Source organism: Cylas formicarius, unplaced genomic scaffold (assembly GCF_029955315.1).
Source record: "Cylas formicarius isolate icCylForm1 unplaced genomic scaffold, icCylForm1.1 PGA_scaffold_10__41_contigs__length_53128322, whole genome shotgun sequence".
NCBI classification, from domain to species: Eukaryota; Metazoa; Arthropoda; class Insecta; order Coleoptera; family Brentidae; genus Cylas; species Cylas formicarius.
In genome coordinates this window covers 45,527,577-45,552,917 of record NW_026844214.1, presented here as the reverse complement: position 1 = coordinate 45,552,917, position 25,341 = coordinate 45,527,577, and the positions used below count along the sequence as shown (strand labels likewise).

The 25,341-nt window shown below is 33.7% G+C and overlaps 2 protein-coding genes across 3 annotated transcripts in view; one reads left to right on the top strand and one right to left on the bottom strand.

Annotated features, from left to right (window-relative positions):
• Window positions 1–7,574, top strand: part of LOC132708272 (brachyurin-like) — an 11,042-nt gene extending 3,468 nt beyond the window's left edge. For both annotated transcript variants that reach the window (XM_060680493.1, XM_060680494.1), the window contains exons 4-6: window positions 1,318–1,484; window positions 3,717–3,988; window positions 7,327–7,574. In XM_060680493.1, coding sequence (XP_060536476.1) covers window positions 1,318–1,484; window positions 3,717–3,988; window positions 7,327–7,452 — 565 coding nt within the window. In that variant the 3' untranslated portion in view covers window positions 7,453–7,574. The remainder of the gene's footprint in view (window positions 1–1,317; window positions 1,485–3,716; window positions 3,989–7,326) is intronic.
• On the bottom strand, window positions 7,563–23,126 carry LOC132708273 (ADP-ribosylation factor-like protein 6-interacting protein 4). The gene is made up of 5 exons (XM_060680495.1): window positions 22,902–23,126; window positions 18,056–18,230; window positions 13,028–13,186; window positions 8,419–8,622; window positions 7,563–7,883 (listed from the first exon to the last, which is right to left on the bottom strand). Exons 1-5 carry the CDS (start codon window positions 22,992–22,994, stop codon window positions 7,699–7,701), a joined length of 816 nt encoding a protein of 271 aa, XP_060536478.1. The 5' UTR covers window positions 22,995–23,126; the 3' UTR covers window positions 7,563–7,698.
• Between the last annotated feature and the right edge of the window lie 2,215 nt (window positions 23,127–25,341).

Sequence of the window (25,341 nt, the reverse complement as noted above, 5' to 3'; positions counted from 1 at the left end):
GGCCATGGATAACTAATCTATCTAATCTAACATCTATATGTCAAAGAAACCATATACTGTAAATCCGAGTGATATAAAAGCTAAGCAACTTGCCGTAAATTGCTTCTAACTTTGTTAAGCCGGGCAAGAGCATTGTGTTTTTAAAAACTTTTTGACAAATATTGTAGTGAAGCCAGACAAACCAGGAGAATTATTAAACATGCCACTAATGATTTCACGGATAATCTGGAAATTTCCGATGTTGTAGCTGGGACAATCATCACCCAAGGACATAGTCGAGGAGTTCAATAAATATTTTTGAAATGTGGGAGGAACGCTAGCTGGGGTCAAAAGACCAAAAAAAAAATACGTTTTAAACAGTAAAAAAGTGATTTTGATATATTTTTGTTGTCAATACTAGAAAAAGAATTAATACAAATAATAAAATCGCTGAAAAATATTCAGTACTTTTTCCATGACGTAAGCGAGTCCAGACTTGCAAAGAATAAAGATTCATAATTTTGACTGCTCGAGCTATAATACAAATTGTAAATGCAAAGTTTATCAAAAACTTCCCTTATTAGAATAAATAAATCTTTGGTAGAATCAAGAGCTAGCAATTACCCAGGAACGTGTATTAAAACTACTCAAAAACAAACAATACAAATACAAATACAAATTCGTAAAGAAACCTTTTAGTACAAACGAAATTTGTATCAATTCAGGCCAATTATAAAATTTACTTAAGTGCGGAGAAGAAAATTATACAATGTCAATCCAATAAATGCATTTCGAATACAGAGAATATACAAAAATTAAGAGGTCTGTTAACTTGTGGTTGTTAAGTGTTGACCCTGACATTCTGGAAGTGATAAATTAACTGTGAATAAAATCAAGTGGGTTATAAATTTAATAATAATGTAATTTAATTTAATTTTAAAATTAATACGAACATTGCCATAACAGGGAAGTTAAATTGCATTAGGGTGAACAAATTCAAGCACAAATTTCTCAAGTTCGTTGTGCATTTGATATGTTTTTAAATGCATTATTTAAATGCTGAAATAAATATTACTTTACTTTACGTCGTGAAAATTACTTAATAATAATTTATGAATGCTGCAGCACTTTTTTTTTACTTTTAGTAGGAGTACCTTTAAATACAAACTATTAAAATTTTATCACCAGTATATAATAACAATAACCAAGCTCGCATTATTTTTTATTATTCCATTTACAAATATAAAAGGAATCCGTTTTATTTCGTAATTGGAAGAAATGAATTTAAAATGAATTCTGTTAACTTGATGCCTTAAATATTTCCAAACATTCCTCTAGCTCATTGAATTTGACGATAGTTCTGGGAGCCCATTCTCTTCCTTCAAACCCTGCAAACACAACACACATATCTACCGGCGACATCGTGTTGCATCCCAACTGGACACGTTCAACTTTGATGAACGACATCGCTATCGTAAGGCTGCCTTCTCCTGTAGAATTAAGTGGTGAGTATTGGCGATTTTACAATTTAATAGCAAATTTTTGGATATGAGACAATTGTACTGCCATGAAATTTTAAGAAATAAACACATGGTCAATGAAGTCTGAAGTTCTATTCGTTCAGATTATATAACATGCTGTCGAGAGGTACACAGGAAACAAAAAACTGAAACTAAAGATTGGATTTTATAAAGAGGCCGACAAGTTTTTAGTGCCTCAATTGATCTTAAATGCCAAAAATAACATTATATTATTTATTATATATTATTATTTTATTATTGTTTAGCAATTCCTGAATATGACGTAAACTCGTCTACGACTAAAACTGAAACTCTTTTCACGCTTTTATCACGCACAAGCACTCTATATGCGCTTCAGTGATTTCCATTAATCTTAATTAGAAGATAAAAATGTATACTTTGTGTTTCCATGTATTTGATGAAATAAACGTTATTATTATTATTAATGAGATCTCTGAGGGAAACAAATATTACTATAGGTTGCAAATAAAATTGATGCATGTTTTCATTTTTTATATTGTGTTATATTATTTTAAAAAATTTCATTATTAATTGATGTCGCTCAAGAAATATTGAGCAACAATAACCCTGATAATAATTGTTGTTGTAAAAATTTGTGCTTTAAGCAATCGGATCGTGCAGTAAACCCAATTAAAATACATACTTTGCTTTTAATTATGTTTCACCTTCTACAAAATTCCGACTTTTACATTACACTTTAAAAGGACATTATTGGAAAATGAATTTCACTCGCTGACATGGATTAAATTAAAATTGCTTTGTAAAACGTGCAAATGTAAAACTGTCCTTTTAAACCCCTCGCGCTGATCTAAATAAGTCTTATAAGTCTTTCAACTTTGTCTTGAAAAGATTAAAAAAGTTACTTTCGGAGGTACGCTCGTCACCGTGTATATATATTTTTTCTACTATATTTTTGATTACAACACAATATGATTCTACATTTTTTAAATCACAAAAAAGGATTTTTGTCAGTTTTGGTTAGTGGCAAGACGACAGTGACCTTTATCTTTTTATATCCCTTTAAATAACATCAATGGGTGTATTTTCTAATTTAACCATATCTCTTATGGTTTCCATTATCCCCAGCTTGGACACCCTGTATATTTTGAAATTCATATTGACCTAAATTATTTTCGTTGCATGTTCGTTTCGAATCAACTGATTATTTTTTCAGCATTTCAAAGCAGAATTTGCTCTTTTTCTTACATTTTGGAAAAGGAATACGACTCTACAACATTTTAAGGGAATTAATAAAAAAACATCAGCCAATCATCTCAAACAGCTAAATTCAGCTAAAATTCGATTTGAAACCTCCTAAATCTAATATTCCAAACCATAAACGCATAGTAATTCTAAAAGCAGATACAAATCAGGATTATAAAGAAAACTGATCTATTCTTACTTCACTTCATATATATATATATATATATATATATATATATATATATATATATATATATATATATATATATATATATATATATATATATATATATATATATATATATATATATATATATATATATATATATATATATATATATATATATATATATTCTGGTTAGTTTCGACAATAATCAAACCAAACCAAAATTAACCAAAACTCAAACAATATTATTTCGGAAAAGTTAAAATGCGAGAATCTGGAACCAAACCTTCACATTTAAACTGAAAAATGCTTGTCTAGAACATATTTTTCTTGTAACGGTCAAATTTATAAACAAATATCACGAACAGCAATGGGTTCTCCATTATCGTCAGCCATGGCAAATATATTTATGGAAGCTTTTGAGAAGAAAGTCCTCGACACCTTTCCTCCAAACCCAACCCAAATTGTGGTTACCCTACGTTGATGACACTTTCATTTGGTCAAGAATCCCTCCGAGATTTTCTTGCCTGAAGTTATTTCAGAAATGGTTGAACCAAATACCCAGAAAACGACCTTTCGTCTGAAGTATCTTCTTTGACTACTTATCCATATTATGGGTGTTCAATTAAAGAAAACACGAAGTTGCTGATTTTTTTACATTTGCCCATTTGTTTTTGTTGGTCCGTTCAAAAAAAAATAGAGAAGAAAACATGCAACTTTTATATGAGAAGTTTTTACCTATTCTCTTTAATAAACTCTGTACATGGGTATCAAAATATACATGAAAACAGTACAGGGTGCAATTTAAAATTATTGTATTTTTTTAGACCGCATAAATACGGTATTGCTGCCACGAGACGACAGTCACGATTATTTAGGCAACACCACCCTCGTAAGTGGTTGGGGTCGACCCGCCGACACTGTAGGAACCATTTCACCAGTTTTGCGAGAAGTTTCGTCGTTCGTCATCAGTCAACACGCGTGCAACCTTGCCTATTTGGGCATGATCGACCCGTCACATATTTGCATCTCAGGGGCATACGGCAGGGGTACTTGTAATGGCGATTCGGGAGGACCACTGGTCGTCAACGGAGTTCAGGTGAGGTTGCATTGAGTTTGAGGTGTGCCTCTAGTTTCGGCAATATAAAATACAAATTATATAATTTGCTAATTATAAAATTGGTCTTTTTACAGCTTAAATACAAAATATTGGCACTGCTTATTTAATATAACACAAATTAAATTAGAACAAAAAAGGTTCAGATGTTCACAGTTTTTAATGCTTTATGACAGCTGTTTCGGCAACACCGGGCCTTTATGAAATTTGATAATTCGACTGCATTGTCCCTAGTTGCTTTTGGTCTTCCTTTACTTATCTTTCCTTGTGCTCTAGCTTCCCACACCCTCCTGACCGGAACGTCATTATTCATCCTTTGTAAATGTCCCCACCAACTTGACAATTGACATTCTTCAATGAAATCTTGCCGTGATTGTGGTTTCAATTGGCTTATTCTGTCTCTTCTTGTCACTCCCCTCACTCTTTTTAGGTACCAGGTACCAGGGTTGGCACCCATATGTAAGTATAGGTATGTATTTTTTTAAATCCTGCAAATACTGTTCCAGTTCTATTATCATGATCATCTATCTACCATTTACCTTTCTCTTAGCCATATTTAGTTTCATGCCCCTTCTTTATCATTTTCTCGTTACATATTTCCGGATTCTCCTCAAAATTCTCTCCGCCATCACCATGTCTATCTATCTATCAACACTGGTTGTAAATTTCTGTGACTATGCACAACGGTTTTGATTGTTTGCTACTTCTTCTGATGATCAGTAGACTATGGGCCTCCACTTTGTCTTATTCCATTTTTTGTCTTAAACGCGTCTGATTTCGTATTGTTTCTTATTACACAATTGTTTGTTCCTTTGTATTTATTTATTTATTACTTCAATTTCTTCCCTTGCGAAATGCTTTTTTCCTATCCATCAAGAACATGCTTTTTTATTGTTTCAATGTCGATAATTGACTTAACCGTAAGTATATGGTCTTGGATGCTTCTTCTTTCTCTAAATCCACATTGAGAGATTGCCAATATTGTCTATGTCTCCCCTGAGTTTGTTTTTTAGTATTTGTGCGAACATTTGCACCACCATACGTAGTATAGTTATTCCTCTGTAATCAGTGCGGTCTCCGATCTCCACCATAGATAGATTCTATTGCTTCAAAACTTCTTGGTCAATTTCAATGGGTCTTTGATTGCAAATTGTCAAATCGGTGTTCTTAGGCGGCCATTAAATTGGACCATAGCCGCATCGAGCCATTGAGACCCCCGTCATACTGAAAATATATATTTCGGCTATACTGAAAAGGCAAGTCTTCCAAATTATCTGATAAATATGTTTCATTGTAGAAAATTTACTTTTTTTATTTATTTTTTGTATTGACGTTTGTATGCATTTCTCGATTTTCACTATCTCACTTGCTGAGAATTCACAGTCCCGTTTGTAATAAAAGTTGACCTGCCTGAGAACATTACGACGGCCCATTGAAAAGTTTCTGACATCACCCTAAAGATGGCTGCACTAGTTGCTATAAGCTAAGTGCTCGTAGTTGCGTACCAAAGTTTCAGCTATTTTGGAATCGTGGTTTTTAGCTGAGAGGCGTTTGAATGTGTCGATGCGTGAAGGGGTAACCGACTCCGGAAAAATAGCAGAAACTGTTTTTTCGGCTGGGAAAGTAATCTTAATCCTAATCGATTACCTTCAAAAATCAAAAACCATTACGGGAGCAGACTACGCATCATTATTTGACAAGCGAACCACCACATTTGCAAAAAAAACTGTTTCATCAAGACATACTTATACCGCGGAGCTTGCCATGATGAAAAGCCACGAATTTGCGGTTTAAACTACTTAACCGTCCCCCTCACCCATCAGATCTAACCCCATGCGACTTCTTTTTGTTCCCTCATCTGAAAACTGCGCTCGGAGGACAAATATTTTTGTGAACTGAAGAGGCAATTACATGACACAACAATTATTTTGCGGAGAAAAACGCTGGGTATTATTTGAACGAGTTAGAGAGATGGGAGCACCGCTGAGAAAAGTGTATAAAGTTACAAGGAGTCTGTGCAAAAAAAAATAAAAAAAGAGAAAAAAGTGTCTCATTGTTAGATCGGAAAATTCTCAAATAACCCTCATCTTATGTTGTTATTTTGAAAAGCAATGCCGATCGACAAAAAAAGTACTATTTATTTTTTACATATCTTTATGTTTTTTCGTACCCTGTATAAAAAAAACTTAAATGTTCAAAATACGGGAGAGCGTTTTTAAAACATTTATTTACACAGAAAGCAGAATAAAGTTTTATTCGGACTAGTCGATACAAAGGCTGAAAGAATTAAGAGCAATTTTACAATATTACAATCTTCGCTTAGCTTTGGGCTTCGTCTGCAGTTTGGGGCAACCTCAGGGATTGCGATTATTATTTTTAAAGCAAGCAAAATCTGTTATAAAGAATTACTTTTTTTCGTAACTTTCACTTTTTAGCCTATTTGTCCTCTTGTGTACTCCATCCGTGGACATACTGTATATTTAATATTAATTGGGCTCAAAAGATATTCCAGTAATATATGCTACAAATAATAAGGGGTACTTTGTCTATTTTAAACTTTTCAATTATTTCACCTGGAGATATCCCCCGAGTTTCTCAATAATTCACCAGAGTAATGATAATTATAATTGCTGCAGCTACCTTAATTAAACCGTAAGAGATACGATAAGAGTGCGTAATCTGCTTAATATTGTTTTTTACGTTAGATTAGATAAAAATGTTCAATGCTAAACATTTGATCCCCCATTAATAATATAATATATATATAATAAAATAATATGAGAGTTTTCTTTCTTCTTGCCTGTTGTCCGAGGAGTTGTAAAACACTCTGTATATAGATGCGATAAGCTGAAAATTGAAAAAAATCATTGTCGTTTGTTTATAATAGACAATTCCGGTTTCGGTTATATATCTTTCAAAATATATACCGTCAAAACTGACATAATTTGTTGTGACTTTATAAACTTTTCCAAAAGACCGCTAAGATATAATCAGCAATCACAGCTAACAGTTTTGAATATCTTGACTTTTTTTCAATTCGAAAAAGAGCAAGCTAAAAATGGAATCCTTCCGCAAATAATGTCATTGAACGAGCTTCAAATGCAACACAACAATCTCTGTATACGCTTAGGTTAGGGATCATTGCTAAAATATGAATAATATAAGAAATACGTTATTGATGTTTATATCGAATAATTAATAAATAAATAGGCAGTAGTCAACCAAAAACTAGAGGAGATGGAAAAAAGCATATAACATAAAATTAAGAAAACATATTATCTTTAGGTTCTATGTGGAATTTGAATAGGTTTTTTTTTCAGATAGGCGTGGTGTCTTTTGGCATTACGTACGGCTGTGAAGTAGGCTGGCCACCCGTATTCGCTAGGGTAACCTCCTATTTGGATTGGATAGCTCAGAATTCGGCGAATGTGACAGCATACTACTAATCGTTGATTGAAAACATCGAAACCCCGTGGTTCGCGGACATTATTTGCATGTTTTTTCAGTGTTGATTTTATTTTTTATCCATTTTTATTCACTATTTAATAAAACCATATAACAAAATAAATATTCGGTATATTGTAGACAATTTTAACAACGGTCGTGATAAATTAAAAAAAAAAGTTATGGTGGATGTATACGAGGAGGTTTGCTCAATTCGTGGATGTGACGTTATATTATACAGGGTTCATTCAATTGAGATACGAATTGTGATAGTTGTCTTGTGGCGTGTGTCTCTGGGTGGACTCTGCGTTAATACCGCACAGGCATTCGGGATTGCCGCACTCCAGCGCCTCCTCCGTACTATTATTCTGATGCTGATCGCACAGAAGGTTGTGACGGCTTTCCGTGCGGCTAACCGGCGCTGACTTAAATTCTGTGAAAGAAAATCGGGCTCTTGGAATGGGACAGCAGGAAACAAAAACTGCCATCCTGATTGTAACATAGCAGTTTATTAATATTTAATAAAATATACCAGGATCCCGCGAGAACGGCGTACAACGGGTCGCTATAACAAAACCTACATGGATCTATTGTAGATAGTCTAATTAGTAAAAAAAATGTATGTAAAAAAAATATATACATCCTTCTGTAACTAAAAACTGAAAAATATTTTGGAAAGGAAATGTATTTTTACCGTTTTTTAAATAGAAAAGCTGACAATACAAGCAACAAACTTATAGAGAGTTAGTATTTATATATTTATCTTTAAATAAGCGTTTACGGGTTGCTAGAAACCTAGGCGCAACCAAAAAATTAAGTTTACGTAGAACTCCTTGGATTAATCTGTTTCCTACTTGTTACTTTTTAACCCAGCATGTTAAATATGGAGAATTGGTTGTGTAACTTTACTGCAGAGTATAAAAATTAAATTTCTCTAATTCAAATTCTAAATCAAAATCTACGTTTACCTAGTTGCGAGGTTTCCTGTTTGGTTTTTTCCCCGTTCAAATTGTCGGACGAACTTTTGCTGACGGACTCGGCCGAATCTGTATTTTCGGCGCTCAGCTGTCGTCTGCGGCCCCGTCTCGAACCCCTTCTGCGCCTGCGCCTGCTCCTTCTCCTGCGACGTCTGCGCCTGCGCCTACTCGCCCTGTCGCTTGGGCTATCTGCACCTGCAACAGAATCATATAAAGTGCCATATAAATGTTTTGACAGCAGAGAGGTGATGATGACGGATGAAACGAATGACGCACACTGGGGTATTAAAAATATAAATAGCAGATCCAAATATTTTTTTACTCTGCTTTATTATGGATTTGTTTATCTGCATTATTTAGTTATGTTACGTCAGTCATCATCATCATCATCAATCTTGAATTTTTATGTATAAAGATGGAGGAACAGCCTCGTGTGTTTTTTAAGTGCAATATTATAGGAATTAAAAATAATGTAGAAAATAAAGTAACAGAAATAAGTCTAGTAGTCAATTATTTTCTTGAATTCAGCAAAATTTTTATATGAATATAAACTAGTAAACATCCAGTTTTTTGAAGTAATAAACTGTCTGCTTGAAATTTGTTCAGTGTCTGGAAATTTTACAATTTCTTCCTTTCTTTCCATCTTTATTTTTCTCTATATGATGTCTTACAGGCTTTTACGCCAACAAAATAATCATAAAAAAATATAATCTAAAACTTTCTAAGGAACCAGCAAGTTAATTTACAAAAATAAAATAAACTTCTTCATTCAAAGAAACTGTAAATTGCATATGTTCTCCTTCTTATTATTATTATTATTTTTATAGTTCCATTATTCATAGTTATTATTATTCTTTATTTTGCTACATTTCAGATACGAGATTTGCGATGTTGCCAAGTCTATAGCTTTTTTCTTATTTAGGTCCGCACTTTCTATTTTAAATTAAAACAATATGTTTTTCTACTCCCTTCTGTAAAATTCCTAACCACCGATCTAGCGTGCTGGAAAATTCACTTTACCACGTCAGTTTCGTTTCCCATGAATCCTAGCCACTTTGGACATTTCCGGGATTTTACCGCACTGATTTGGGAGCAATAGGATGTTTACGGAGATATTTCCCACAGTTTAAATTTTGACGTTTGTCAATTCTGACGGTCATGTCAGTGAATGTATTCGAGTTTTGCGAAAATCTACCCAAAAACTAACGGTCGTAGAAAAAGTATAGTATGCAACACGTTCGGTAAACTTTTTAACTCACTCGTTTATTAAAAACTCGCTCGTGTCAACTAAACTCGTGAGTCAAATGCCGTTTACGACACTTGCTGCATAATATACTATTTTGTTTAATTTTTAAAATGCAGTCACAGATCATTAGATAGTGCAATCATTTTAGCGATAACTTGTAGACGTCGCCACCTGCACACACTGCACATCGTCTTTTTTACTAATTGTCTCAAATTTAACATCTGTAAGACAGGGTGATTTTCCGGGATTGACTAAGTAAAAAACGAATTATGATTGAATATCTGTATTTTAAGTCGTTTTCAAGATATTTGAATTTTAATCTAGTCGATGCGTAATATTACTCGTGGAAGATATTAATTCATTTCATTTGTTATGAGATGAGTTTTATTTAAAAAAAAAAAGATACTAATAGATATGCTATTTAACTTTTTAGTTAGTTTTCTACCTTATAAAATTAGTAGCTTTTGATTCTCAGTTAAGGTTTTATGAAATTGAAGTAGGCTTTGTCGGTTTTTGTTCAATAAACAATTGAAGTTTTGTGGTATTTGTTATTTATGTTTATTTTTATTTCCCAGGCATAATAGGTTTTAAAATCGGGACATGACAGATAGGGTGTGTGTTTAGATTTTTCATAACATTTATGACCCTTTGGAAGCTTACGGAGCACCGTGGAGGATGTACCATTTGTTGCCTTTTGACCGAAACCAACAAAATATTAGTGTTTTTTTAACAAAATAATATTTACTGACAAGGCTGCTTTTAGCCTTGGAGGTATTGTTAATTTTGATAACAGACATTTGTGGAAATTACAAAATCCCCATTTGATATGAGAAAGACACAGCACGAATTCAAGATAAACGTGTGGGCAGGCATAGTAAATAATTATGTTCTACAACACAACTTCATAGAATTGATGGATTATTTTTAGCCATAAGAAATGATACCTTTGTTTGACGAATTACCACCTTATTTTGGGCAAATTGTAATCATTTATAATAATTTAAACTTAGCCTATAAATGGACTGGCAGCAGAAGCCAGCGCTCAAAATGTTTACTTATCGATCTGTTAACGATTTTGTTTTTATTATTAGAAGATTTTCGTGGATTTCACTGCAAAATAGTGGCGAATCGCTTGTGCAATGACTAGTAAGTGCTTTTTCTAATATAATAGTTGCATACGTATTGCAGAATCTCAATAAAATCTATTTATTGTCATTACCATCTGCTCCTCAATCTAGTAGAAGTAGACCCCGACTCGGAAACAGATGATGCTTATGAAACATCGAATTTGACTGGCGATTTTCATGGTGTAAACCAGAATTTTTCATTAGTTGCAACTTGTAAAACTTGAAAAAAATCTTGCCATTCAACATGGATTATGTTAGTTGACTAGAACCAATAGTATCAACAACTTTCCAAAATTTACAAATTATTCTGGTCTCAATTTCTCAATGTCATCATTTGAGAACTTTTGTCTCATATCAGAGAGCAAACAAATTTGAATGGCATCCAAATTCAAGACAAGTGATGAAGAAATAAAATCTTTCCTGGGTATAAATATCCTCATGGGCATCAAATGGTTGCCGACTTCAAATAACGAAGAAATTTTGGATTTTCATATAGCGAATATTATACCAAGTAATAGATTCGAATGACTATTTGCACGCATTCACGAATAATAATGAAAAACAACCAAAGAAAGGTGAAGATGATTATGAAAAACTATATAAAGTCCTCCTTCTTCTCCTTGACACACTGCGGAAAACCCATCACACCTGCTATTATGATTCAGATGAACATCAGTCGCTAGATGAATCCATGATTAAAAGGGTCGCTCATCTCTACGCCAATATATGCCCCGAAAGCCTCGAAAACCCGAGTACAAAGTGTGAGTATGTGCAAATAAATCTGGATAAATTTCTGATTCCCAGGTATATACCGGTAAACTCAATACTACAGAAAAACATGTGCAAAGTATATTTTGATATTTTTTTTACTGCTTTTCGTTTGGTGAATGATCTATTGAATAAAATAGTTGCATGTAGAACCATCCTTGAAGATCGCCAAATGTTTACCGAAGGATTTGCTTTATGATAAAGTTATGAAAAGAGAAGATTTCGATTGGAGAATGCATAATAGAGGATTCCTTTTCATGACATGGATGGACAAGAAAGGTATACATTTTTTTTCTAATCTTCAACACCCAGATGAAACAACGGTTGTCAGTAGGAGGGCCAAGGATGGAACTAAGAATGATGTAACATGGAATCCTCGTAAGGGATTATAACAATCATATGGGGTAAGTCGACAAATCCGATATGCTGAGATCCGTTAACGAAGTAAATAGAAAAAGAAAACGCTGGTGGATCCGTATATCCTGGCACTTTCTATGCGATGTGCAAGAAAACCGCTAAAATTGAAAAATTTCGAATTGTTATCTCAACAGGTCTTACAGACAAGCGAATTACAAACGCGTTGTTCCGTCAGAGGTACGTTTCGAAGGTGCCGCACATATACCGAAATATTTAACTTCCCTGCGTTGTGACGTATGCAGCACCGCAGCTGAACCACACCGTACAAAGTGAGAGTGTACAATATGCAAAGTAGGTTTGTGTTTGAGTGACGAAAAGAATTGTTTTCCAAAATATCACAAAAAATAATTGAATAAATTAAATTTACCCAAATTCCCACTTGGTGAAACCATCAAAATTTTTCAAAATCAAATTATTTTTCATTAAAAATAAGCTTTCTATTATTATTATTTATCCATGTTTACCTTAAATTAGGATAATCATAAAAATTCACAGAAAATGTAATTTTGGTAGTCAAAGGATTAAATCAGTGGTTTACAAAGATAAAATAAACAGTCGTGGCATTAAATTGAAAATGTTGTTAAGACTAATGTTTTAAATCAAACGAACAAAATGTATCGAAGCGCATAGTCTAACAAAATTTTCCTTATTTTGGATTTTCATTAGTAGTTGTAATTGAAAACAGAATAGGTTGTGCTATTTTGTCCTTAAAGTTCTTCTTTCTTGTTCGGTATTCACTGGCAACTATTAGTGAGTGCATTTAAAAGCGGTCTGAAATACAGATATTGAACAAAAATACTTTTTTTACTTAGAAAATACCAGAAAATGACCCTGTCTTCTCAGGAAATTTGTGCCCATTTTTTTAATTGCGGATGTAATAAAAAACCAAAAAATGAAATTTCCTTTATCACCTTGTATTATCGTAAGTGTTGAATTTGGAATAAAGAATATGCCGCTATTCTATGACCCATTCATTACGTTTCAAAATGAATAAAAAACAATTTAGAAAGCAAATTTATATAATTGCGCCGCGGTTTCTCACCGTCAAGACTCCCTTCCGATGCCGATTCTGCCTCCTCACTGACGTCGTTCTCAGTCAGAGCGTGGCGCCTTCCGCGACGCCTCTTGCTCCTTCGGCTCCTCCTCCTGCCGCTCCTGCGGCGTCGGCGCCGCCGTCTCCCTCTCTTCACCGAACTGCAAGCTAAGACCGACCCTACTTTTACATTCTAAACTTTCAAGTGCGAATCGCGCAGTCTACGTGTTTAGCTAGTACAATATGCTGTGTTTCGTAATGCGAGAGAGCTATTGAATCATTATGGAACTGTACCTACCTTGGACAGAATAGAGTCTGAAAAGAAGATCATTTTATTCCACTCGCGGGTGACAAGAAATTGTGGTAAACTTGGAAGGAACTGAATTTTCTAACCAACACATTTTTTAAGCTTCTTTAAAGACACCTGTACACTTAGAATTCACCCTCAAATGCACCTGAGTGTGGCCAGAAATCAGATGGACTACATTCGTATCAGTAAGAGATTCAGAAACTCTATTAAAGCTGGAGCCGACGTACCATCAAATCACAACCTCCTCGTGGCCTAAATAAGAATTCAACTTAAGAAAGCCGAGAAAAAGGCAGAATACAGAAATGCTAAGATTCACAGAATGAAATTAAACAACTCCTAGAAGAACAGATGTCAACGATTATTACAACAAAAAATAATAGTGACAAAAAATAATTTTAAAGAAATTCAGAAGAATAAGCTTTCCGAAGAGATGCAAAAACAAGAACGAAACAAAATATTGGAGAATCCACTCATAAAAAGAAGAAAAGTGTGAAGAAATTGACATCATCTACATGACACTGAACAGAGTCAAACTGATCCAGAAAGTTAGACAGCTATCAAACTACGGAAAAAATTATAGTTTAAGCTGATATCGGCAGTGTTGATGCGGTTTTAGGTACGATATGAGTCGGAAGTGCCGAATTTGACTGGAATCTGTTTAAATAATGGAAGAAAAACCTACTATCAACTAAAAAAAGTGGTTTTTAAGTAGTTATGTGCAGTTTTAAAGGGGATTTCAGTGCGGAAAGTTATGAAAATGCTGGTTTTGACTATAATCTACTCGAAATCAAGAGCTAAAACCAATTATTTGTCCCATTAAGTACATATCTGCTTTTCTAAGGTAGATTTGGGTACAATAAGACGCGAAAAAGCAGATTTTGACTGGGATCTTAGCGAAATCGGCAAATATTTGACTCAGAAAGGGGGTTTTACAGAAATATCAAATGGTTTTCTCTACTATAATGCTTATAGACGCCAATTTCTGAGTAGCATTTGAAAGATATTGACATGAATATGGAACTATTTGTATCAAAAAATGATAGTTTGAGCTGGTATCTGCAGTTTTGATGAGGTTTTAGGTTCGTTATTTGTCGGAAGAGCCGATTTTGACCGGAATCTGTTTCTGCCTTTCTAAGGTAGATTTGGGTGCAATAAGAGGCGAAAAAGCAGATTCTGATAGGGTTCTTATCGAAATTGGCAAGAATTTGACTGAGAAAGGTGGTTTTACAGCGATATCTAATGGTATATAACGGTTTTAATTACTATAATGCCCAAAGACGCGATTTTTGATTAGTATTTGAAACATAGATATCCGTCTTATTCAAAATCTATATTGGAATTAAAAAATAGTAGTAAAAATTGGACCGCATCTCAACGATGATATAGAGATCAAGAAAGAGTTGCGTTCTGTAACCTTAATTGCTCAACCTGTATTCCGAAGCCATGAGCAACAGCATACCTAAAGGGATCATAAAGGGAAAAACTGTTAATAATATCAGATAACAACGTAGTAAACATGTCCCCACTTCAGGATGAAGACATTTACTTGTAGGGAACACCTCTGGAAAGAGTTAAGATGGTGACGCATTTGGACAGTAACATCAACGATAAATGGGACTCATCTAATGAAATTGAAATTAGAATTGAAAAGGCGCGAGCAGCATTCGTCAAAATGAATAAAGTTCCCTTTACTGGCACCCTGATCAATGAAAATCAGCTGAGTGAGTTGGAATACTTTTGAGATATATGCGATGCTGAACCTCATATTGAAATGAAAAATAAAAAGCAAGAGAGGATTTAAAATGAAAAGAACGTCATGCTCAAAAATCTAAGACAGTGATATAGACAGTGCTAGATCGAACTGCTTCATAAAACAATGATTGTCAATATAGTGGTCAGTCAGATAAAATCACAATTTTTTTTCTCGTAGCTTAGAAACCACGGGCACTATTGAAAATCTTATTACACCATTTATGGTAATGTGCACACTGCATCTTTGTATCTTCCATAATAACATGTTTTCCCATAATTACACGGCACAAATGGATCCATTTATTCTTTGAAACCCACCTATAGGGTTTATTATTACTTTATACGCAACACTTGTATGGTTTTTTCTCTCTTATCTTCTGAAGGAGCCTATAAAAACAAATGCAAATATAAAAAAAATCAACTACTTCATATTTTCAACAGAACTTTCTACTTTCCCAATTCAAAAATATAGTTTGTCCCTGTTTTTAAAAATGGAATTACTATCCTTATCGTCTTTTAAAATAAAACATTGTTAATAAGTTTTAGTCGCACCCACGTTTTAGTTAGTTTTGGTTAGTTAGTTAGAGTTAGAGCACGGTTGGAAATCAAGAAAAAGAATCAAACACGCTATTTTATTTTCTTCTTCAATATGTTTTTCTTTGAACAAAAATAGTTTTTTCTGTTCCCTTCTGTAAAATACTTAATTATACACCGCTCTAGCGTGCGTTAAGCGTCACTTTATTAATTTCGTATCCCACTTATCAGAGTCACTTAGCACATTTCGAGGATATTACCTAGAGGGTTAATTTTGTTGTTTGCAAAAATGTACCCAAAAACTAAGGGTTGTAGAAAAAGTATGGTATGCAAGACTTTTGTTAAACTTTTTAAGTCACTTGTTGATAAAACACTCGCTCTGCTAGTGCCAAATACAGTCGAGACTCAAATGCCGTTTGCCGCTTTTATTACATAATACACTGTTGCTTTAAAGCGACCTTTACTGTAAAAAATGCAAAGGCCCACATTGGCTGATAAAAATATTGGAAATTTTTGAAGCGACCTTAACTGACTCTTACGGGGTTACCTTCAAAAAATATATTTATATTACGATAGACTAAATAATATTGAAGAATTGAAAACAAAATATTTTTATTTAATAGAAACCAGGCAAGTTAAAAAAAAAACTATGAAGCTACAGAGCAAACCATGATGAGTACTTTGAAAAATTTGTAAATTACTTATGACTTTGAGTTACTATTGAACTAAAAAATAAGTCTTCTATTTCAAAAGGTTAGGGTTGTTCTTTTTTTTTCATTACTACGATCGTTTGTGATATGAATTTACAGGGCTAGTCAAAAGTCGAGCAAGAATCATATATCTCAGGAATTATTGTACTTCTTCTTTGTTTTATTTCACTGGGCACGTCTCCCATGGACATTTGTCATCCGTCGCAAGATCAATGAGTCCTTCATAGCATTTATTTTATCATACTACAAGTTCAAAGCACAAGAACTAATAAAGCTACATTTTTGTAATTCCTGCAAAAACGGGTGAATTTGGTATAGTATGCATACATATATATATGAAAAATATTTAGAATTTTAAGAGTGATCCAAAAATTTAAATAAGAAAGTTTTGAGGCTTGGGTGAAAACCATTAAAAGTGGCCTAACTAGAAATCCCCGTATACTAAATTTTCATAAGTCTAATAATACCTGAGATATTTGCGTAACTTTTGACTAAGCCCGTATACGTATTAAATACAAAGTTTTCACAATAATATAAATAAATAATAATAAACCCTGTAAGTTGGTGTCAAAATATAAATGAAAACCCCCATACGTTCCAAATCGTTGTCCCTTATAGGTAAAAGCCATTAAAAATATATATTTCTAACTTGCGTATCGTCGAGTTATTTTTTTATGAGAAATTTAATACCGTGTAACTAATACACAAGTTTGTTAAGTTACTGAGTGATTTCAAGAGAAATCGATAGTCTGCTGTGAGAAGTAAAAAGACTGTATTTTGTAAGTGCTTTTATGTAAGGGGTGTTTTTTTTCCGATGTATAGAACTTTAAGTTGCAATAAAACAACGATGGATTATTTGATTGACATAAATTTTATTTATCCAAAAGATAATCTTGTGGCATTACATTTTAAATATGATTTCTGGCATATGACCGCCACGGCTGGCGCGGATGTAGTCCAATCTGGACGTCCAATTTTCGATAACTTTTTCCAACATTTGTGGCCGTATATCGGCAATAACACGGCGAATGTTGTCTTCCAAATGGTCAAGCGTTTGTGGCTTATCCGCATTAACCAATGATTTAACATAGCTCCACAGAATGTAGTCTAGCGGTGTTAAATCACAAGATCTTGGAGGCCAATTCACAGGTCCAAAACGTGAAATTAGGCGGTCACCAAACGTGTCTTTCAATAAATCGATTGTGGCACGAGCTGTGTGACATGTTGCGCCGTCTTGTTATAACCACATCTCCTGGACATCATGGTTATTCAATTCAGGAATGAAAGAGTTAGTAATCGTAGCTCTATACCGATCACCTTTGACTGTAACGTTCTGGCCATCATCATTTTTGAAGAAGTACGGACCAACGATTCCCCCAGCCCATAAAGCGCATCAAACAGTCAGTTTTTCTGGATGTAACGGTGTTTCGACATACACTAGCCATTTAACCAGAAGTGCGCTTCATCGCTAAATAAGATTCCCTTATGAAAATCGGGAACAACGGCAATGTCGTTTTGGGCCCATTTGCAAGCGTTGTTCAGGCGTGAGTCTATTCACTTGACGGCTGTTAAATCGGTCGCCATCTTGAACAGTAATGCCAACTTAAAATTCTATATATCGAAAAAAAAACACCTTCCATTTGTGTGCGCAGTATTCCCTCTTTTTTGATAAAAAGTATTTTCACTAATACGAAGTCGAAACACATAAGTATAAATTTTAACTCTACATACGTTCAACCAACGGCATGTTCCTCAATGATTTGATGACGCTGACGTTCAGTCCGACCGAATACTTGCCCCTGTTCCGCTTGACCAAACCAGTTTTTACACCATGGTCGATGGCCCGTTTTATTTGGACAGCTAAATTACGGCGTTGATTTGGGTCCTTCTTGAGGATTTCACCCAGCTAATTAAAAATAACGGGTAACCAATGTTAGTAAAGAAAACAACAACAACAAACATTATATTTCGAAATTTTCCAAATAATGAATATACCTTTATACAACTTTTTTCAATGGATAAACCTGATGAAATAGGGAGGGCCAAAAACGAGTTACACGCGATTTTAATTCTAAACCGATTTTTAACAAACGAATTTACTACTTATTGTTTGCAATGTTGTTTTGTTTTTGCAGTAAAGTTGGGTTGCTTTAAATTTGGTGCTTTTGGCGAATGTCCGTTTTCAAATAAAGTTACACTTACACCAGAAATATAGTGCTTTTAAAACCGAACCCGTTATTAACTTTGCCTACTTGTTTCATTACTCCAAAACCACAGCCCCTTATAGAGCTAACTGCCGGGCAGACCCTTACCTGTAAAGGAATGGTTATTCCAGGACCGTCCTAGGAATTTATTAGTACAAACTAAAAATTAATTACGTTCTATTTCATTACATTTCTACATAGTATCATTATTAATATACAAAATATTAAATATAATAATAATCTAGTATCGGTCACTTAAAATCGTCACTATCGCTACTCTCCTGGCCTAGTTCAATGATCAACTCCGCCACTAATTGTTCTCGATAAATATTTTCTTTTTATTACTCGTTTTTAACAGTTAGATCAGCTATGTACTGATATTTTAGCTACCTCTTGCCGAATTACGTTTATGGTACTATTACTAAATTTTGGTGTAGTGTTATACATACATATCAACTGATCTTAAAATAAACGCTTCTTCTTATTCGAAAATACCCCTCAGCATCAATGCTCAATCAAATTTAAATCGTTTCAAATAAAAATTTCAAGTTTCTACAAATATTCGTTACGGTCCATTTCAGGCAAGACCTACTTAATGCAGAATCTGTTGGGAAAGGTTTTTCCAAGGTCTTGCGAAGAACTGCGGTTAAGGTAGGTTAAAATAGTTAAAACGTCAAAGCAATAAATGCACTATATTTTTGGTCGTATTATATATGTAATCATTTAGAAATTAATGTTAAAGTTCACAAATTGTTTTTTTTAATAAAAAAACTATAGGGTGTTAAAAAAATATTTTAATGAATTGTAATTTTATTATTTTTAGACTAAATTTGATATCAAACCCTGAGAAAATTTCAAGTTTAAAGTTTTTGCAAATTTTAAAAGAGAGGTTTCTAAAGTGAAACATTGAAACAATTGAAATTAATCACAAGATAAACATAAGTTTCATTCCTTCTTCTTCTTCAGAAGTCTATTCGTTTTGGAATAATGGTAATATTTGGAATTCAGAGATTGTTTTGGAAAATCATGTTCTTCAGTCATGATCTCCTAGAACTTTCTCTGACGAATATCTTGGATGATATTTGTTTTCCTCTTTCATTATATGGCCCAGATATTCAAGTTTCCTTCTTTTTATAGTGTTTACTTTCCAGTAGTAATTGATTAGAAACCCTGTCCTACCAACGAGATCTTTAAAATTCTCCTATATAGCCACATTTCAAATACTTCAAGTTTTATCTGGTTTGCTTTTGTCAGTGACTTTACTCCGTGGAAGAGTATCAAGAAAACGTAACATTAAAGGATTCTGATTTTGGTGTTTAAAAAGTTTTTAATTTTGATAAAGGCTTGCCTTGCTTTTTCTATTCTGCACTTAATCACTTAATTGCTTCAATTGCAAAGAAAATACTTCAAAAATTTCAGTACACGTAAAGTAAAAGGGCAAAAATTGAACTTGATGAAACTTTATTTAACAACGCATTTAACAAAGGCACGGTGTTGCCGAAACATCTGGCATAGACCAATAAATAATTTATGAAAATCTGAACATGGTTAGTTCTAATATCACTTGATAAAGTTTAAAAGATTTTAAAGCATTTTTAATGGTCTTTAATTACGAGCTTTTAAAATATCTAAAAACTTTAAACAAAAAAGTTCGAGGACATGTTCTTAATTTCGTGTGCAACTAAGGCTTTTTGACTTTGAGGGTTTTATGTCAAACTTGGTCTAAAAAGACAAAATAACATTGGTAATCAGGGTGCTAAATTTAAAGTTAATCTGCAATCTAGAAAACAGTTATTGAGAAAAATTCAGTTAAAAAAAGACACTTTCCGTAATTCCGTTATTTTTCATTTTTTGAAAAAATGCTGTGTGAACTTTAATATTAATTTTTTCAGTGCCAATAAACAATATATATAATTTTGCTTAGTTCTCATCACCACACCCCTGTAGAGACTTTCCTGTGAAGACGATACCGAGATTGTTATACTTTGTTACTTTGTTATACTTTGTCTTGGCGTTTGACGGAAATTATCATAATAACCTATAGCTTAGGTTATAAATAGGTATATGACATACTTGATGAAAGTTGCAGGTGTTTGTAAGATCTTTCAGAAAAAAATATAATATACAGGGTGTCCCATAAATAATGGTAGAAAAATAGAGTAAAAATATTACGATTTAATGAAACTCAAACTCAAAAGTTGATATTAACCGAGATACAGGGTGAGAAAATTGCAATTTGATTTTGGATTTTTTTGCAAAAAATTGGGCAAATCGGGCTTTTTTGACATGAAAAATCCATTTACAAAATTTCTGGTTTCCTCCTGTATGGGTTGTTGTTGAATCAAACTGAAACAGTTTCAGTTAAGCTCAGAAGAAGCCAATAGGATGATTGGCAGGAGGGATCCAGCAGATTTGTAAATAGTATTACAGTAACCTGTGCAAGTTTCTTTCAAAAATGAGAAATCCATTTTCATGAATAATTTTGGGAAAAATTGTAGGCGCTACATATGGTACTTTTCGTGCATTTGATACTTCCAAACTTTTTTAAATCTTTTTTACACAAAAAGGTTAAGAGTTAAGAACAATGATTTTCATGGAAGATGGCTCTCCGGTGCACTTTTCCCGACATGTTAGAGATAACCTGAATAATCAATTTCCTTAAAGTTGGATTGGTCGTGGGAGTCAAACACCTTGGCTGCCTAGGAGTTCAGATTTCAATTAATTTTTCTAATTGGGGATATATGAAGTGGCTAGTGTATAAAAAAGTAGTGCGTACTCGAGATTAATTATAACACATTCGAAATAAGGGATTAATATTTAAAATCAGGCAGTCTTTTAATAAACATGCCTCTAAATGGATCACAGTGAATGGAAATCATTTTTAACATTTATTGCCGAATAGAAATCTATTGTTTATGAATAGTTTTTATATATTACTTTAGTTTATATTTTTTGTATTGTTCGTATTTGCATAAAATTCCTTTTTGTGTTTGAAAATCCCCAAACCAGTAATATCAAAAACGTTGTCGAGGTCTGTACTACTATATTAGCTCAGTTATATGCATTCTCTAGATTATTTTAAAATAGATAGCATTACGTAATGATGTACTGAAAAATTCAAATCCAAATTTCTCAAAAACGGCGGCTGGGGGCGAAATTTTAAAGGTGTAAAAGTGTTTTATGTAAAAAAGTTTTAGGAAGTGATATCTTTAATTATAAATCCGTATATATTAAGGCGCAAAAAAGTTAGTAAGTATCAAATACATGAAAAGTACCTTACGTAGCGCCCTCTACAATTTGCCCCAGAATTATTCTCGGAAATGGATTTCTCATGTCAAAAAATCCCGATTTATTTCAGTATCTAAGCTAAGTTTCGTAAAATTCAATTTAAAAAAGATCGAAATATTCACATTTATTTTCAATTTCCGTTGTATATATCTTTTAGGTTTAGATATTAGTTAAAAAATTGAACAACTTCAAAACGAATTCAAAAGAAAATTTAGAAATAGGGTGTTCCCTTTAAAAATTGTATGTTGTATTGGTCAAGCTTTTTTGAGCCACCTTGTGTACTGTAAAATAATTGTCAAAATTTTGTATTTATCATTTTCTATAACTTTTGAAACCAGTGAGATAATGAAGTTTATCGTTGACTCGCCCTGTACAAAAGGTTCCTCAAATGGTTTACTAGAGAATCACTTTAATGACCTGAACAACCCACACTTTCACCGTTCGTCCACCTCCATAATTAAAGTGAATTCATGCGATGAGTCTTGCGAAGTGCGAATTACAGAAGCGTTGTGAACGTATGCTTTAATATGGCTGACAAACGTAACAGTCTTATTTAGTCCTAAGTAATAGTCATTCGGGAACAAAAAGGCGTCCTGCTTTTCCAGCTCTGAACAGTTATATTATTAGCTGCGTTTTTAATTAATAGCCTTTTCTTCCTCCACATTTGATTTTGGCTTGGTGCCACCAATGTTCTATAAGATTGAATATACAATGATATGGAGGATGTCGCAAAATGGTATGCCCCATCTGTTCAGATAAACTATCTATTTTTTTAATAGCATAAGCACTTGGAAAAGTTGCGTTTTCTTGTAACTTGATTCAAAATACTTTTTTTTTAAACTTCTTGCTAAATGATTTCTCTACTTATTGAATATTCCACTCACCCGTCCATTATCCCTTACCCATGAATAAATTATGTATTAGGTTTTACCTAATAACAATAGGTATGAAGGTAGTAATTATGACATACTTTGAGACACATCACACTAATGCCTTTCTAATGCACGTAATCCTGCCTGATTAAATAGAGCAGACCAGCCCATACGCGCCATTAAATTACGAACAATCGCGTAACGGGTTCTTACGTGGTCGGTAATCTGTTTCTCGGTGGATCCGTTTCTCTCCTTTAAATTAACGATGGCCTCTATAATATTGCACAAGAGCCGCGGTTCCTTCATTGCTCATTGACTCGGCTGAACATCCACGAATTCCTCAAAAGCTGTTTCAAGCACCGCCGCGCACATAAATTTTGATCCAAAACAAATTGCACTTACAAAAATATACCTTTTGTTTACTCTATATAAACAAACGCGTAGCAACACGATTTTTATGCAGTCGGCAAGGCCGGTCAAACTAGATCTTTCACTTTGACGTTGGGTGCCAGTGAGCGAGACGTCGAAAATCACTTCCCTAATTTAGCCAGGACAGCAGTAGCCGTTTCATAACAATCATATCCTGCACACTCATATCGAAAGAAGGGGTAGCGATCAGAAAAAAAAATGGTTATCCTAGCTAAGCAATATTGACAGCAGACAAGAATCTAAGATTTTCCTAGATTCCAAATAATTTAATACAAATTATGTTTATTATCGGACAAACAAACAAACTGTTTTAAAGACATCAGTCAACGTTTACTATAACATTCTTGAAACTTTAACATAGCAAATAAAAAAAGCCGCCAATAATTTATATTTTTTAATGGAAAATTTGTCTGCAGGTCTTCTAAAAACGCCAGATGCTGCCGCTGCTGGGAGGACCGTTGATTACTTTCTTTGAGCTGCATTTTGAATGTACCTGTATCCAGAGAAAAAGTATATGTAAGTAAGTAAGTAAGTAAGTAATTTGAAGCAATCATTGCTATGCTTTTTATCATATCACAATTTTTCAAAGAAACTTCCACAGGCTCCTGTAATACTTTTTATAAAACTTCTAGATTCTTCCCCTGCGTCGGGTTTTGTTGAGTTGAACTAGGTAACGTTTCGCCAATCATCCTCTTGGCTTCTTCAGAGCTTGACTGAAACTGGCCCGCATTTATGTTGAGAGATTTTTGAACAAGTGGCAAATCCAGTTTTGACGTTATATTTCTTTAGAACTTTTGATATGTGGTGAGTGATGTTTTTAATGTAAGGAAGGACAACAGTGGCAAGTGTGGGATTGCTTTAGGCTTCATTGCTATTGGAAGGTTGTAGTGAAATGTAATTTGTGATTGAACGCTTAATATCTTTAATGTGGAAATTATTAAAGAGAAGAGCATAGGTAAGGTGTTTTGATTCTGGGTTCAATGACTCTGGCTGAGATAGTTTTAGGGCTGTAAAAAAGAGAATTGATAACGGATGATTTTTGGGCGGGATGGCGATGTGACAATGCATTAAGGTATCGGTCTGTGTGCGTAGGTTTTCTGTAAACACAATGACCCTATGTTAGGTCTGATTTTGTATTGATAAGAATATCTAAGATTGGGAGGCTGTAATTTAGTTTCTATTTTAATGATAAAACGAATGTTGGGGTGTATAGAGTTTAAATGTCTAAAAATCTACCAGTGATTACTGACCATGAGGCCAAATAACAAAAGTATCATCGACATAGCGTTTCCATAATTTTGGTTTTAGTTGGAAGGTGTCGAGAGCTTTCTTCTCAAAGCCAAATACATTCGCGATGATTGGTGTTAGTTGAGAACCCATAGCCGTTCCCTACGTTTCTTCCCGTTATAAGAAAAATATGTTCCGGACAAGCATTTTTCAATTAAGGTGAGAAGGTTTGGTTCCAGATTCTCGGATTTTAATATATCTGAAATGATGTCGAGAGTTTCAGGAATAGGAACTTTGGTAAAGAGGGATTCTACGTCGAAACTAACTAGAATATCTGGTGTATATCTAATGTAATGCTTTTTATTTATTCAATGAAGTGAAAGATATTAATTACGAAACTGTTAGTTTTCCCTGTAGATGGTTTTAATAAACTAAATTCTTCCATGTAAAGAATTCTTCTACTAACGAAAAATCTGAGAGTCTATAGAAATCTATAAGCAACTTAACAATATTAACCGCGACTCAGGTCTCTACCTGTCACCAATATGGGAATCAGTCATCCGAGACGGTGTTTATGCCCCTCATTTAGCTCTGCCTCCGTCAAACATTATAAAAGCAGGTACAGAGTAAAATGCGAGCCAGTTTCAGTCAAGCTCTGAAGAAACCAACAGGATGATTGGCGAAACGTTAGCTAGTTCAACAAAAACCGAGGCAGGAGCATTCCAGAAGTTTTATAAAAAGTTTCCCTCTTTTAAAAAAAAATTTAGTTATTAGTTTTTAGTTAGTTTAGTTAGTTCATAAGAAAGATGACCCAATGTCACCCGTCAATTTTGTCTCTTGACTACTATATCCAAAATTATAGAAATAGCTATAGCCTCGCGTTTAAATCACTTTTAAACTAAAAATAAAATATTAGTAAATGGAAACAACGTGGCTTTCGGTTAGCGCATTCTACTGAGACGGCTACAGTTGGCTTGGTGCTACATATTAATGATTT

Coding starts and splice junctions, on each gene's coding strand:
- LOC132708273 (XM_060680495.1), bottom strand. CDS start 22,994: ATGAAGGAACCGCGGCTCTTGTGCAATATTATAGAGGCCATCGTTAAT. Junction 18,231..22,901: donor AGAAACAGATTACCGACCAC/GTAAGAACCCGT, acceptor ATTTTTAATTAG/CTGGGTGAAATCCTCAAGAA. Junction 13,187..18,055: donor GAACATGCCGTTGGTTGAAC/GTATGTAGAGTT, acceptor GGTCGGTCTTAG/CTTGCAGTTCGGTGAAGAGA.